Source organism: Cyprinodon variegatus, unplaced genomic scaffold (genome assembly GCF_000732505.1).
Source record: "Cyprinodon variegatus isolate N-32 unplaced genomic scaffold, C_variegatus-1.0 Scaffold751, whole genome shotgun sequence".
Lineage (NCBI taxonomy): Eukaryota > Metazoa > Chordata > Actinopteri > Cyprinodontiformes > Cyprinodontidae > Cyprinodon > Cyprinodon variegatus.
In genome coordinates, this window is record NW_015151204.1 from 247,241 (window position 1) to 260,100 (window position 12,860).

General features: G+C 38.7%; 1 protein-coding gene across 14 annotated transcripts in view; it reads right to left on the minus strand.

Annotated features, from left to right (window-relative positions):
- LOC107098150 (nuclear factor 1 X-type-like) overlaps positions 1 to 12,860 on the minus strand; it is a 298,579-nt gene that overhangs the window by 215,720 nt on the left and 69,999 nt on the right. For 8 of the 14 annotated variants that reach the window (XM_015395640.1, XM_015395634.1, XM_015395642.1 and 5 more), the window contains exon 3: positions 3,167 to 3,202. The exons of 4 other annotated variants lie outside the window; for them this stretch is intronic. In XM_015395640.1, the coding sequence (XP_015251126.1) occupies positions 3,167 to 3,202 (36 nt within the window). Of the gene's footprint in view, positions 1 to 3,166; positions 3,203 to 8,084; positions 8,288 to 12,860 lie in introns of those variants that run through there. 2 more of the 14 variants (XM_015395644.1, XM_015395645.1) reach the window with 2 other exon arrangements.

A 12,860-nucleotide genomic window follows, 5' to 3' on the forward strand; every position in this document is an offset into this window, starting at 1 on the left:
CACATGCATTTGCTCCGCTTAGCTAAAAGGAAACATAATCATCAGAGCTGCATGAAAATGTCCGGTGAGTTCATTCTCTCAGAAAGGTCCGGAACCGGCCGCCGCATCGGTTTCCACGCTCAAATATTCCCAAGACTTAATGTGGTTTAGCTGTTTGGCATCCTAGGCTACGAATGCATCCGTCCTGTAGCGGCTGTAATCCCAGTGAAGCAGAACCTGCAGTGATTTCCATCATTTAATAAACCTTCAGTATCTGGGGAGAATTTGCTAAAAGCTCAAAAACGTTTCTGAGCTTTGGGTGAAAAAGTGCAAAGCAGTAACCGCTCACAGACCCGGCTGACATGTCTGCACATTTATGGCAAAAGAAAATACACATGAGTTTAAAACTAATGTTTCTCTAAGTGAGTCTGAAGTGATGCAGGCATTCGATTTAAACCAGGCTGTATATTTTTACCTTGAAGTTGACCCTGAATCGCTCTCAAACCTTTTTCAGCCTTTTAATATATTTTTCTATCCATTTTAATAGAAATACTAATTTTCCTGCTTTAAATTAAAGAATCTCCTCATCATGATGCCGCCACCACCATGTTGCACACTAAGAGATTGCCTGTTTAACATATTTTCATAGAGTTTTCTGCATTTATACTGAGCTTTAAAGGCTCTCAGGTGGCCACTCTACAGAAAAGACGGGACCTTTACAGGAAACAGGCTTAATATTTTAGGAATTTTGCGTGTCGGAATAAAGAAGCACTGATTTTAATCTGTGCTCCACATGTGTCAAAGAAGTGGATCCTGTCCATTTCCCCATTGTGGGACAATAAAAGGATTTTCTATTTTCTATTCTATTTATTCACTGAATTGACAACTTTTATTGTTTGTTATAGAGATTAGGGTTGTCACGATACTAAACTTTTCAACTCGATACCGATACTAAGGAAAATATTCGATACTCGATACCATTTTCGATACCACAAGGATAAAAACTCCATAATTCTACAGAAATATTTTCATGAATAAATAAAATACAATAAATAAATACAATAAACAATAAGAACAATATTTTGAGATTGTATGCTGTGCACAATATTAAGCAAGCTTGATAAAAAACTGCACCCCTTACAAAAAACAAGTGTGAAACTGAAAAGTGCACAGAATTATTCAATCACACAGTGCTCAGAAAGTGCATTTTCCTCTATTTTGCACTTTAGATGAATGACTGCTTAGGTGCCACTGGTGGTAGCACTGTATCGATACTTTTAAAAACGAGTATTGTATCCTGATACAACGTTTCAGTATCGATACTTTTTTGAGTATCGATACTTTTGACAACCCTAATAGAGATACAAAGATCAAATATTAATAGTGTATCGGCTCCGATATTAAAGAAAATTTAGATTGGGTACTGATCTATAGGAGCAGATCTATTCAGGTTATTTCTACTAGAGATCAACCCGTACAGTTTTTTTGTCCAATAATGATTATTTTGACATCAGTCTAACCGATCCCAGATATGCACTGCCGATATTTTTGGGACTGATTCTTAGAGCTGATATTGTTTTTTTAATCCTTAATTTACACGATAAAAATGACTCGATAATAAAGGATGCTACTGAAGTTTCAATAGGTAGCAAATGTACGAAGTGGCAAAGCGTGCGCTTCATGTGATCCATGAACATGGCTTCTGAATGCACTAATGAATCGGTGAACGGCGAAAAAACTGAAATATCATCCAGCTGGTGCATCGCTCCATCTCTAATTTCTCTAATAATCGGAGATAAAAATCTCTTCAACAGCCGTCTCTGCTTTAATAACCAGAGTCAGTTTGAACCCCTACACTTTTTTTTAGGATGAAATTTATCCTGTTACCATTTATTGGTTCTGTGACTCTTTTCTAACATGTTTACATTCATATGTGTTATTCCTGATCGCAGAGTTCAGGACATCCCCTCAAAAAAAAGAACAGTAATAATGATTACATTAAGAGAAAAGAGCTTTTGTGTTGGAAAAATATCAGGTTCTGCTGGCATCAGATTGAAGATGAAAAACAGTGGATCGGTGCATCGATTGTGAAGTTAACAATCGATAAATCTGCCAATTTTTAGCATTTTTCCCTTGTTTCGGTATCAAATTATAGGCGCATTCGGCAGCCATGTTGCTCCTTCTATTTGCAATCAATTGTTAAAGTTTTGTTACATTTTTTTGTTTAAATTAAGATTTTCGCAACATTTTTGTCATTGTTTCATATTTCTCATGTAAATGGAGGAAAAAGAACAATATTGGCATCAAGAACTGATCCAAACATATCGGCAGAACGTGTCAGGGATCAGTTAGCCTGAGGTGATAATAATCGGTAACAGAATCGGCCTTTACGAAAATCTGTATCGGTCAATCTATAATTCGTAGCTTAATATTTATCATTGTCATTTATATAGAATTAAAAGAATAATTATAAAACCACACAGCAACAGAAAGAGATGGGTACAGACAGAATGAAGGTGGAGGACTGGAAATATGTCCACCTTATCAATGGCATTAAGTGCATTAGATACATTAACTAAATCAGATTTGAGCAGAAAACACTGCTTTTACATTTTTACTAAAAGCGCTGCAGCCTAATAAAAGTTTAAAAAAAGTGTAAGGCGTGTAAATCTAAAACATTTGTCTCCAGGAAAACGTACAGAATAAAACCAGCGACGGTCCCAGATGAGAGGAGAAGCCAAAAAGTCACTGAGGGGAAAGTTGAAGTGAGGAGAAAGCGGGGCCTCGCATTTTTCCGACTAAAAAGATCAGCCTAGAAAAAAGCCTTACCAATAAAAGACAGAGGAGGGAAAATGAGCTGTAAATCACAGTTTAATATGCTTTAAATCTTACAAGGCATGCATTCAGAAGCAATATTTGCATTGTTTTAATGCTTCCACTTTTTAGCGGCTCTTTTTTTTTATTTCTGTGGGAGCCGTGAAATGCACTACATTCTCTGCAAATAGATCAATAAAAAAGTAGATTTGTGCAAAAAAAAAAAAAAAACATAATCAGATTTCCAGCCGGAAATCTGCAAGAAAACATGATCCCAAGAGGTGACGTACGTACAAAAATACGGATATTTAAGAATAAAATGAAAAACACAAAACACCTGATGTGGAATAAATATTGACTCAACAGGACTTACCACTAAGGCATTGTTTAGAAGGTGAGTGGGGTAATACTTTAGTGTTGAGAGGGTGTTAAGAGGCGAGGAGAGCAGGGGTCAGCGTCCAGGCAGGCAGAGAGGTGGGGGGGTGGGGGGGGCAGAGGGAAGGAATAAGTTAAAATGTCGCAGCAGTGAAAACAGACTCAGATGACAACATCAGCGTAGAGCACATGAAGGAATGCGGCGACACAAAAACACAGCGACGGGTATGAAGGGTTCAGGGCGTCGACAGGAAGAAAAAAAAATATGGATCATTTATGCAAAAACAAAACAGCAAAATGGCTCCAATGAGATGGAAATAAATCCTAAAACGTTAAGGCTGTCTGCTTAAACTCTGCAGCACGCTTTAAAGAAACGCTCTGCTGTGGTTATTTATTTAGAAAATCAATAACTGCTGCTGACTTGGCTGGATGGCTGAGGGAAATAAACTTTTCTCAATTGTTTTCTTTTTAACTTTGCTTTAAAAAAAAAAGAAACTATGTAAAAAAAAAAACATGACTATTTAAAATGAAAATGATCAGAAATTGAGGTTTTCTCAAAATAGATACACAGGTTAATGTCTGCTTGTTGCAGAAGATAAAAACCATCATATTTATAGTGGATTTTTACAATAAAACGTTTTCAGTTGACTTTTATTTCACAACTTTGCTCAGTTTTCTTTCACCTTTAAAAAAAACAAGCAAATCACAAATGAGCACTAAAGAAACTGACGTCTCTCTGCTATTTCATCCCACATAAACCTTCGTTTTGAAACCCTGATCTTTAGAATAACTCAACCTTAAAGCCAGTTAAAGTGTTTCTAAGAGAGTAAAACTATTCAAACAGCAACATAATTGTATTAAAGCATCATTTAATAATAAAAATTATCATTTTTAGTCTCTGTATGTTGCAGCCATGACATTTATTCCTGCCACAGTCGCTTCTGTCTCCTTCCAATGTGTGTTTCTATGTGTTTTGCCAGTAATGCAGCTACTTTCATGTCATATGTCTCTAAAACCTTTTCCAAACTGGTGAGGCGTTTTTTAAACCCACTATTTGATTTAATAATGATTTATAAAATAGACAATAAGTTGTTTTTTGTCTGCAAGAAGCTGCATAGCGTTTCTTTATGACATTTTTATTTTGTAAGAGTATACAATACAGTGGTAGTTACAATTTTACTACTGCCACTCATAATATACAAAGTTATCCCTTTAAAGCCCGATCCAGGAATAAAACAAAAGAGAAAATTACTTTTTTTTGGTTTGAATTCCTTATTTGGCCTTTTAACAAAATATGTAAAAAGAAAAAACAGAAATACATTTTTGATATTAATAATTTATTACTATGGGATAAGTCAAGTTATTTTTTGTGTAGTCTTCTACTGGCTGTTATCAGGTATATCTGATTGTGTACAATAGGATAAAATACAATAAGCAAAGTTTTTACCATTAAATTATGCAAAAGGTGTCATTTCAGAAGCAGTATGTATCAAATATGATACATTTGGCATTATAGGGTTAAGTAAATTATATCTAATAACATTGAACAAACAGGAAAAGATAGGTCTACATGAAAAAGCAAAAATAAACTCTATACCAGGTAGTTTTAAAACAAAGTATGAGAGATACATTAATATATTAATACTTAGATGCAACAGAACATAAATTAAAAAACAGGCATTGCATGTTATTCATTCCATACTTCTGTCTGTTCAAGAGCAGCGTATTTAACCCACTTGGCCCACCTCTTGGTGAATATTGAAGCCGGAGGGAGAAGGTGATCCTTTCCATGAGGTAAATATCATTTACAATACTTCACTCTTGTATTGTGGGGGGGTCGGGGACAGATCCACGTCTTATGAGTGCTTTTTTTACCAGCAGTTATCAGAATATCAAATAAATATTCATCAGCTTTTCTTACCTGTAAATCAAAATTTCCTAAAAATAATGATTGGGAGATTAATTTTAAACACAGCGTTTAGTACCTCAAAAAGGGTGTAATCACTGGGCATTCCCAAGATATCCCAATGATCGGCTTTTTCCTGATTAAGAGGTGACCTATAATATGAAAAATCCAACTTTAAACCACCTTTTCTTACCCATTTGGTGCTAAATTGGTCCTTATGTGAGCCTGCTGCCAATTAATTTTAATCAAGGGATATTTATGGTGCTTAAAAAGGCTTTTTGTTTGGCGTTTCAGGTTTTAAATCACACCATGTCGTCTTGTTTAAAAGGCCGTCTTAAACAAAAGCCATATTTTCAAGTAAACAACGTCAGAGCAAAAATCATCATAAAACAATGTGAAGGGTCCTTGGAAGCTTCTGTTTTCCTGCTATCTGAGCGTCGCCCCCTTAAAGTCAGCACATTATGCAGCCTTTTAACAGCTTTTATAAAGAGAAGGAATTAAAGTGGAAACAAACGGAGAAGAGGACGAACATTACGATCGCAGCGCTGCAAATGTTCCTGAAATGAAAACCAGACGGGAAGAGGAGCCGAGGAGCAGCATCCTCTCAGCCGAGTCATGGCAGCCACGGTGACGGGAGGAAAACTCCTTTTTTTTTTTTTTTTTTTTTTTAAATGGGGCCAACGTAAAAGGCAGGGATGAATTACGGCATCACACGGAGGGCCCTGGCAGTCCGCTGTCAGACGGGGCCAACTGGGGATAAACAAGTCTGCTTTATTGGAAGAAGACCTGCAGCAGCTGCAGAACACGAGAAGGCCACAGCAACGACAAGCGTATCTTTCACATGTTAAAGGCGAAGGTTTTCAATCTTTACGGACAAAACAAAGACACAGAAACAATAAAATAATCTCCATACGCTTTGTTTGGATAGATTTAATCCTTTTCTCATGAGCAACATCCTTTGAAAAATAAGTCATTTTCTCACTTATTTAAAATAAGTTGTGATTAAAGTATTAAACAGTCTTTAATTTGGACATTAAACCGTTTCCCTGACAACCTGAGCTAAGCTTTACCCTTAATTAGCAACAATCGCCTCGAGGTTAAAGGTCAGGATGTTAGCAAATTTCACTTAAACATGAACGCTGCTGTTACGCTAATTAAAGATGGACATAAAATGAAAAGCTGATCCAACTCTGGAACATTCCTCACCTTCGTGTCTCCGCTTTTACTGCAGTTTATATTTATATTCAACATACATCCCACATATAACTCACCAGACTAAACCAGATTAAAGCTGCTCACTGTGACAATCGCTAAAAGGTTCATTAACTCACTTCTTCGGTTACATTTCATTGAAAATGTTAGACCCGATAGGCACCAAACCACAAGAAAAAAACGGGTAATAAGTGATATCCTCCAAAGTTGTAGTGTTTGAAAAAAATCCGGGGAAAAAATGAGATTTTTACACGAGATTAAGACACAAAATACCTCTTCAGTCCCTCTGTCTCCGACTAATTATAAAAAATGAAACTTCAAGGATAAATCCGACACTTTGATTCAAGTATAAAAGCAGATACAAAAGAAAGGAGATAAAGGTATTTTAAAAAGAAAGAAACGATACGGAAAAATCCCTAATCCTTAACTTGACGTTTGGTTCTAATCCAAACAATATTACTGAGTAGGGCTGCATGATATGGCTCAAAATCTATCAATTTATTTTTTTTCTATTCCAAGCTTTAGAATATAAAACAGACACATATATTACTTTTAAAAAAACAGCTTTTATTTGACCTTGAGTTAAAAGTCAACAAAATCCAAGCCTGTAAAACAACGCTGTTTCCCAACAAACAATGAAAATAAAACACTAAATGTCATCACACAGCTAGTTTATCAGTTAGATGAACTGATGTCACTCTGAGCTATGGAAAAAAAAAAAGTGCACTGACTTAAAAAAAATAAAAAAAATCTAAATTTTCCCCAAAAAATGTGTTGATTAATGGATTATATGGATTAATTGACCCAGCATAATTACTGAGGAATAAACAGAGAATTGTTTGAAACATGGAGGAAATTAAAGGCAACATTAGATAAAGATGCTGAAATATTGGTCACATTTATTTAGCATTAAAAAAACAATTTAAACTAATATATATATATATAATAAAAAAAACAGCTGGCTTTCAGTCAGTGCGTGAAATGACGTCAGCATACAGTATTATAGTTATGGTCTATCTGCGAGCGTGCACGTGTTGCATTCAAGTGCAACAAAAACTGCAGTGAGGAAAAAAAGACAATTGAAAGCTGCCGTTTATGACACAAACACACAATATTAAGACTTTACATTTATTTTTACTGTATTCATGCAAACCCTCACATTTACCCTGCATATTCCTAACCCTGAGCTCATGCTGCTGAATTCACTCCATACCTCTAAAATGACCCCCCAGAATGAAAAATGGGGGGTCACCACATAGGGGCCAGCATTTGGTCCCCATAAGGTCTGTTGGTCCTCAGAAGGTAAATATATCCAAAATGGTGGTGCAACATAAACAAACACACACACTAGTTTGTTGAAGAAAGTGGCCCGGTGCGGTGCGTTGCGGTGCGGTGGGCCGGGCCGTGCGGTGTGCGCCCCGCGCTCACACTCCTCTCACCGACCAAAAAAAAATTAAAGAACCGCTTCCAAGCCTGGACCTTTTTTTTAATCTAAACAGATATTTTCTCCTCGTTTCCTTCCTCATCCCTTCTATTATTAAAAGCGTTTAGTTTTATTTGTTTTAAAATAGAAATGACCATATGGAAGAAGCGCCATTTTTTCTGCGGTGCGCAAAGAAAGTTTCCTGCGTAAAGAAACGGCGAAGAGAACCGAGGCGAAGTTTGAGAGTGAGTCAGACAACAGAAACAAGCTGTGACAAAAACCAGCAGACTGGTGGAAAATAAAGGCAGAGGCAGCGCAGATAAACACAGAGAGGAGTTCAGTCTCCAAACAGTGAAATAAGAGAAGCCGGGTTACCTGTGTCAAGCAGTAAGGAGAATACATGGCTGGATTTAGCGCAGCGGCTGCAGAGCTTATTTAGGTTGGGTGGAAGCTCGGCATATAGAGCTGCATGGCAGTCGCTCTCCGTCCTGTTTCTCTCACTCCATGCTGCTGCTGCTGCAGCGTACAGTAACCCCGCCTAGAAAGTGAAAGCTTGCACAAACTTTTCAGGGAAAAAACTTTGTCTCCCTCCCCTCTGCTGCTCCTCTGCTGCTCCTCTGCTCTCCCTTATTGCAAGACTTTAACCGCTCGCCTTTCAATTCCTTACTAAAGATGAGCCCTTTTGTTTTTTTGTTGTTGTTGTTGTTGCAGGAAATGGGGTAAAATCCAGCTTTATTATATATGTTCATTAATATAAATCATTTTTATTGTTATTAATCTGCGGTGGAGCCTTGCCCCCCATCCCCCCTCCTCCTGCAGGGTCTCTAATGGTGATCACAGAGAGGCTCTGTTCATCTTTAGTTACATTAGGAGGTGGAAGCAGAGCCGACTCCAGGTTTTACAGGGCCCCAGGCTATGGTGGCCAGATTTGGGTTTCTGAAAAGGAGGACAGTGCTTCCCCCCACCTGCCCGGTAAGGCAGCACTGGCCGCAGTTCAGACGGCTCGGCTCTGCTGCACTGTAGTCGACTCTAAAGGGCAGATTAGACATCTGCAAACGCACGCATCAAATGTTTAATGGGTCCGGTCGTGAACCAGTTTTGCTGGCATGCTTCTGCACCTTCGGTCTGGAAGTTCTAGGGACGGACAGCAGTTTCCCGCCAAAGTGCAAGGGAGAGCCTATTCGAGACATGCAAGAACTTCGGTGGATGGTTACGACAACTTCAGCGGCGCCGGCGGGAGTTTTTATCTTCCAAGACAACAATGGCGCTTCTGCAAGATATCACGGTCACGGAGATGGATCTAGAGTTGCTAGACATCGAAGAGGAACAAGTTCTGTTAATGGAGCAAACTTCCTCGATTAACCTTTCGTAGTAGTTTCCATTGTAGTTGTTCCTCGGTTTTTAAAAATGGCGCGAGAAATCGAGAAGGACGATCACACAGACAGCCGGAAAGACATACCAAGGACCAATCACAGCTGCTTTCTATCTGCGAACTTCCTCCTGAGGTCTGCGCGAGTTTGCAACCGTCCGACGCGTAGTCAGGATTTTTCTGAGGTGCGCGACAGATTTGACGGTTGCTGAGGCTATGCCTCAGAAGCATAAATTAGCTTTAAATCCCGGATGATTTTGAAATTCACATTTTTTTAGGTATGAAAATTAGGACATGTGCGGAAAAAAAAAGGACATCTGGTCACTTTACCCCCCTTAAAGTTAAAGGAGTAGAGTTTTTTTCTTTTAATATGAGGGCTTACTTACTTACTTATTTTATCTCATCTGACTTTACAGTAAGATGCATAACAACTTTAGGGATTTATGAGTTAACCTGTAAACACGTTATTACTCATTGATAAGTGTGCATTGATTATTGTACAGATGGTCTGGTCAGGATGTTTGTAGGACTCCCCCTAGTGGTCTGGTGTACTACTGTTTTATTTGCTTGCTGAACCCTGATTGACCCAGTCTGGAAGCTCGGAAACCAGCAAAGCATCTCCAAGCCATTCAGTGTAGAAGAAAACTGCTATGAACTAGAAGCTGCTAGGGGACTGACCCAGAGATATTTAACATAGAGGTTATGAAATCTGAAAAAACAAAATCTGAATATCTTCCATTGTGGTGCATCTGGGTTTGACGGTAAGAGCAGAAAATAATAAAACAGACATCGGTGCAAATTATACTATTTCTTGATAAGCGTATATTTTGTGAAATATTATCATACATTATGAAGATAAATTAACTAGAATTGTCTTAAATCTCAGTTAAAGTGTTTGTGACCATCTACTGTAAAGCTCTGTCATGCAGTCTGCCACCATTTATGTCTGAAATCTTTAAATGTCAGGAAAAGGACAGATCCTGCCAACGCCTGCATCACTTTACTGCCCATAACGACCAAATCTGCAAAAGGAGAAATAGGAAAATGAAGAGATTTTCTATTCTATTCTGAATTTTTTTTTTTTTTGTAAAAACAATGAAAAACTGCCTATAAAATGTTTATATGCAGTCTATAAACCGTGTGTGGTAATAATTATTGAAGTTTTTAATCCTTTCTAGGGCTTTTAAATAAAGTAAATAAAGGTCTAATAAATTCTTTAATCTCTTTTAAAATCCAGTCATGGTTGAAACTAAATGCAGGGAGATGTAAAGGTTTATGTTTGCTTACTTCTAGAATTTCTAGCAGATCAGTCGAGGACATTTAAAAGATGTCGCACTCCCTGCTGATTTTAAAATGACCGAACTAGAGATGCACCGATCGACCACATCGAGATGGGATTAAGCGGGTTTTCTCCTGATCTGCTCTAGTCGAAGGGGAATGACGGGAAATATATTTCTATTTTATTACACAGAACTATGGAAAAAACCCTTTTACTGCACTCGGTTTAATTTGCATAAACTAAATAAAGGTTTGGGGAATAAGCTTTGATGCTTGATTCAGGGATAATCATGTAATTCCTTCATTTTTAAGTCTGCTTTCCTCTATGAATCCTTTAGCACAATTTGTTTTCACTTTTCTATCTTGTGCAACAGTGGAAATTGGAATCGGTGGCTCAAAACTGAAAGAAAACTGAAAGAAAAGCCCAATTGGTGCATCTCTGTTTACAACCTGTCTTATTCAACTAAAAGCATTCTGGGGCCCTTTGCTCACCTAGGGCGCCGCATCACTCAGCTTCAGGTTGGTAGTAAACTGCATAGGAGACTGATGTGACCCTCCTGCAAGTGTTGAAGCTTCTAATACTTAGAGGTAATGACTTTATTAATGCTTGTTGTGGGTTCTGCCAGTTTAGAGTCTTCAGCTGCTAAACATTTAGCTTCAGATTCAAGGACTCCTCTCAAGCCCCAAGTTTGCATTGGATTAGGCTCTTGCATTAACTTGCAGGCAACTGAATCAATGCATCTTCTCATCGCCGCTGTAAGGTTGGGTCTGTTTGTTTGCTGAACCCTGTTTGACCCAGTATGGAAGCTCGGAAACCAGCAAGGCATCTCCAAGCCATTCAGTGTAGAAGAAAACTAGCTGCTATAAGCTAGGAGCTGCTTGGGGACTGACCCAGAGATATTTAACATAGAGGTTATGAAATCTGAAAAAGAAAATGTGAATATGTTCCATTGTGGTGCATCTGAGTATGACGGTAAGAGCAGAAAATAATAAAACAGAAACGGAGCTGAAATTTTTGGGTCTGACATCGGAGTCCCGCAGATTTATGAGGCCCTACTGCTTTTGCATTTCAACCGCAAGCCTCTGCAGGCGAAACAAAGAGATCTGGGCTCTGTGTGGCCAATTACTGCACAAGGACAGAGATGCGAGCCAGAAACAGTCGCCGGGCGGGGACGGAGGCAGGAGCGAAAGTACAACCACCGCAAAAATAAACCCTAACCTTCTGGTTCTCACCGCTAATATTACAACGCCGCCATTCCTCTCTGCACACTTTATACATCAGTTATGAAAATCGCACTTTTTTGCCGCCCTTAATCCAGTTGCTCTAACTTTTAGAACCAGCAACCCTTTTTTCAAAGAATTTTCTTTGTTTTTTTCACGTTGATCTTCCCAGCTGTCATCCTGAGCGCACAGAGTGCAAAAGGTTAAGGCGAACCCCTCACAGCTCTGCTCTTCTTTATGGAGTCGACTTGCATGCAACACACACACGCAATAACACCCCTCTGCTGCGGCTCCTTAAATGAGCCACACATTTAGTGGTCTGTGTGAGTAAATCTCTCATTAAGTAACACATGGTAGAGCCATATGCTTTGGTTGGTGGGTCTGCTGCGGCTCTGCTTTTTCACACGCTTGGAATATACATATTTACCACTGCTCCAGAGCAGCCAGCTCAGTAACAGCTTCACCCTGTAGGGGTGCGTCACATCATGAAGATTTTTTATGAAGAAATTATTAGAGCCACGTCCTCTTCTGCCTTCCAGAAGAAATACATTCATGGTCCTTTGTGTTTTTCACATGTTGATACAAACTGCAGAGTGTTTTTCAGAGTCAAACACAAAGAGGCAAGGGAAAGGATGTGTGCTTTAACTGTTAGATTACAAAAAGAAAAATGTGGCGGACTTTTGTTCACACATTCTGATCCTAATTATTTCCTTTAAACATAACCCTGAGTCTACCTGTGTGTTATTTAATATCTGGAGAGATATAGCTAACTCTGCCCATGAAGAAGCATGAAAGTGGCAGCATGATGCTGTGCAATCCATGCATGCACTGGCCAATTCATTAGTGCAAACGTTTCCAAAATAGGCAGAAGGGAGCCAAATGCCGATTGTTAGCGGATTGATCCATGTTTGAAAAACGGGGGAAAGTGGTTTAATTCACAAATGATGTTGAATGCTTGTGGTTTGTTCTTGTAACTAGTTATCTGCACTCATACATTTTTGATATTCTAGTGATACATTTGGTCATACAATCTGGTCAATGAAAAAAAAGAATGAGGTCCTAGATACAAGTGGCTGCAATGAGTTTTTTCCACAGAATCCCTCCCAAGGACCATGTGAGAAGTTTGATCATCCGAGAAAGGACTGGAATAGAGCCGCTCCCCCTCCACTTCGAGAAAGTCAGATGAGGTGGAGGGACTATGAGCACCACTGGAAGACTATGAGTGCCACTGGAGTTACTATGATCGCCACTGGAGGGACTATAAGCCCATCTGGAGGGACTAT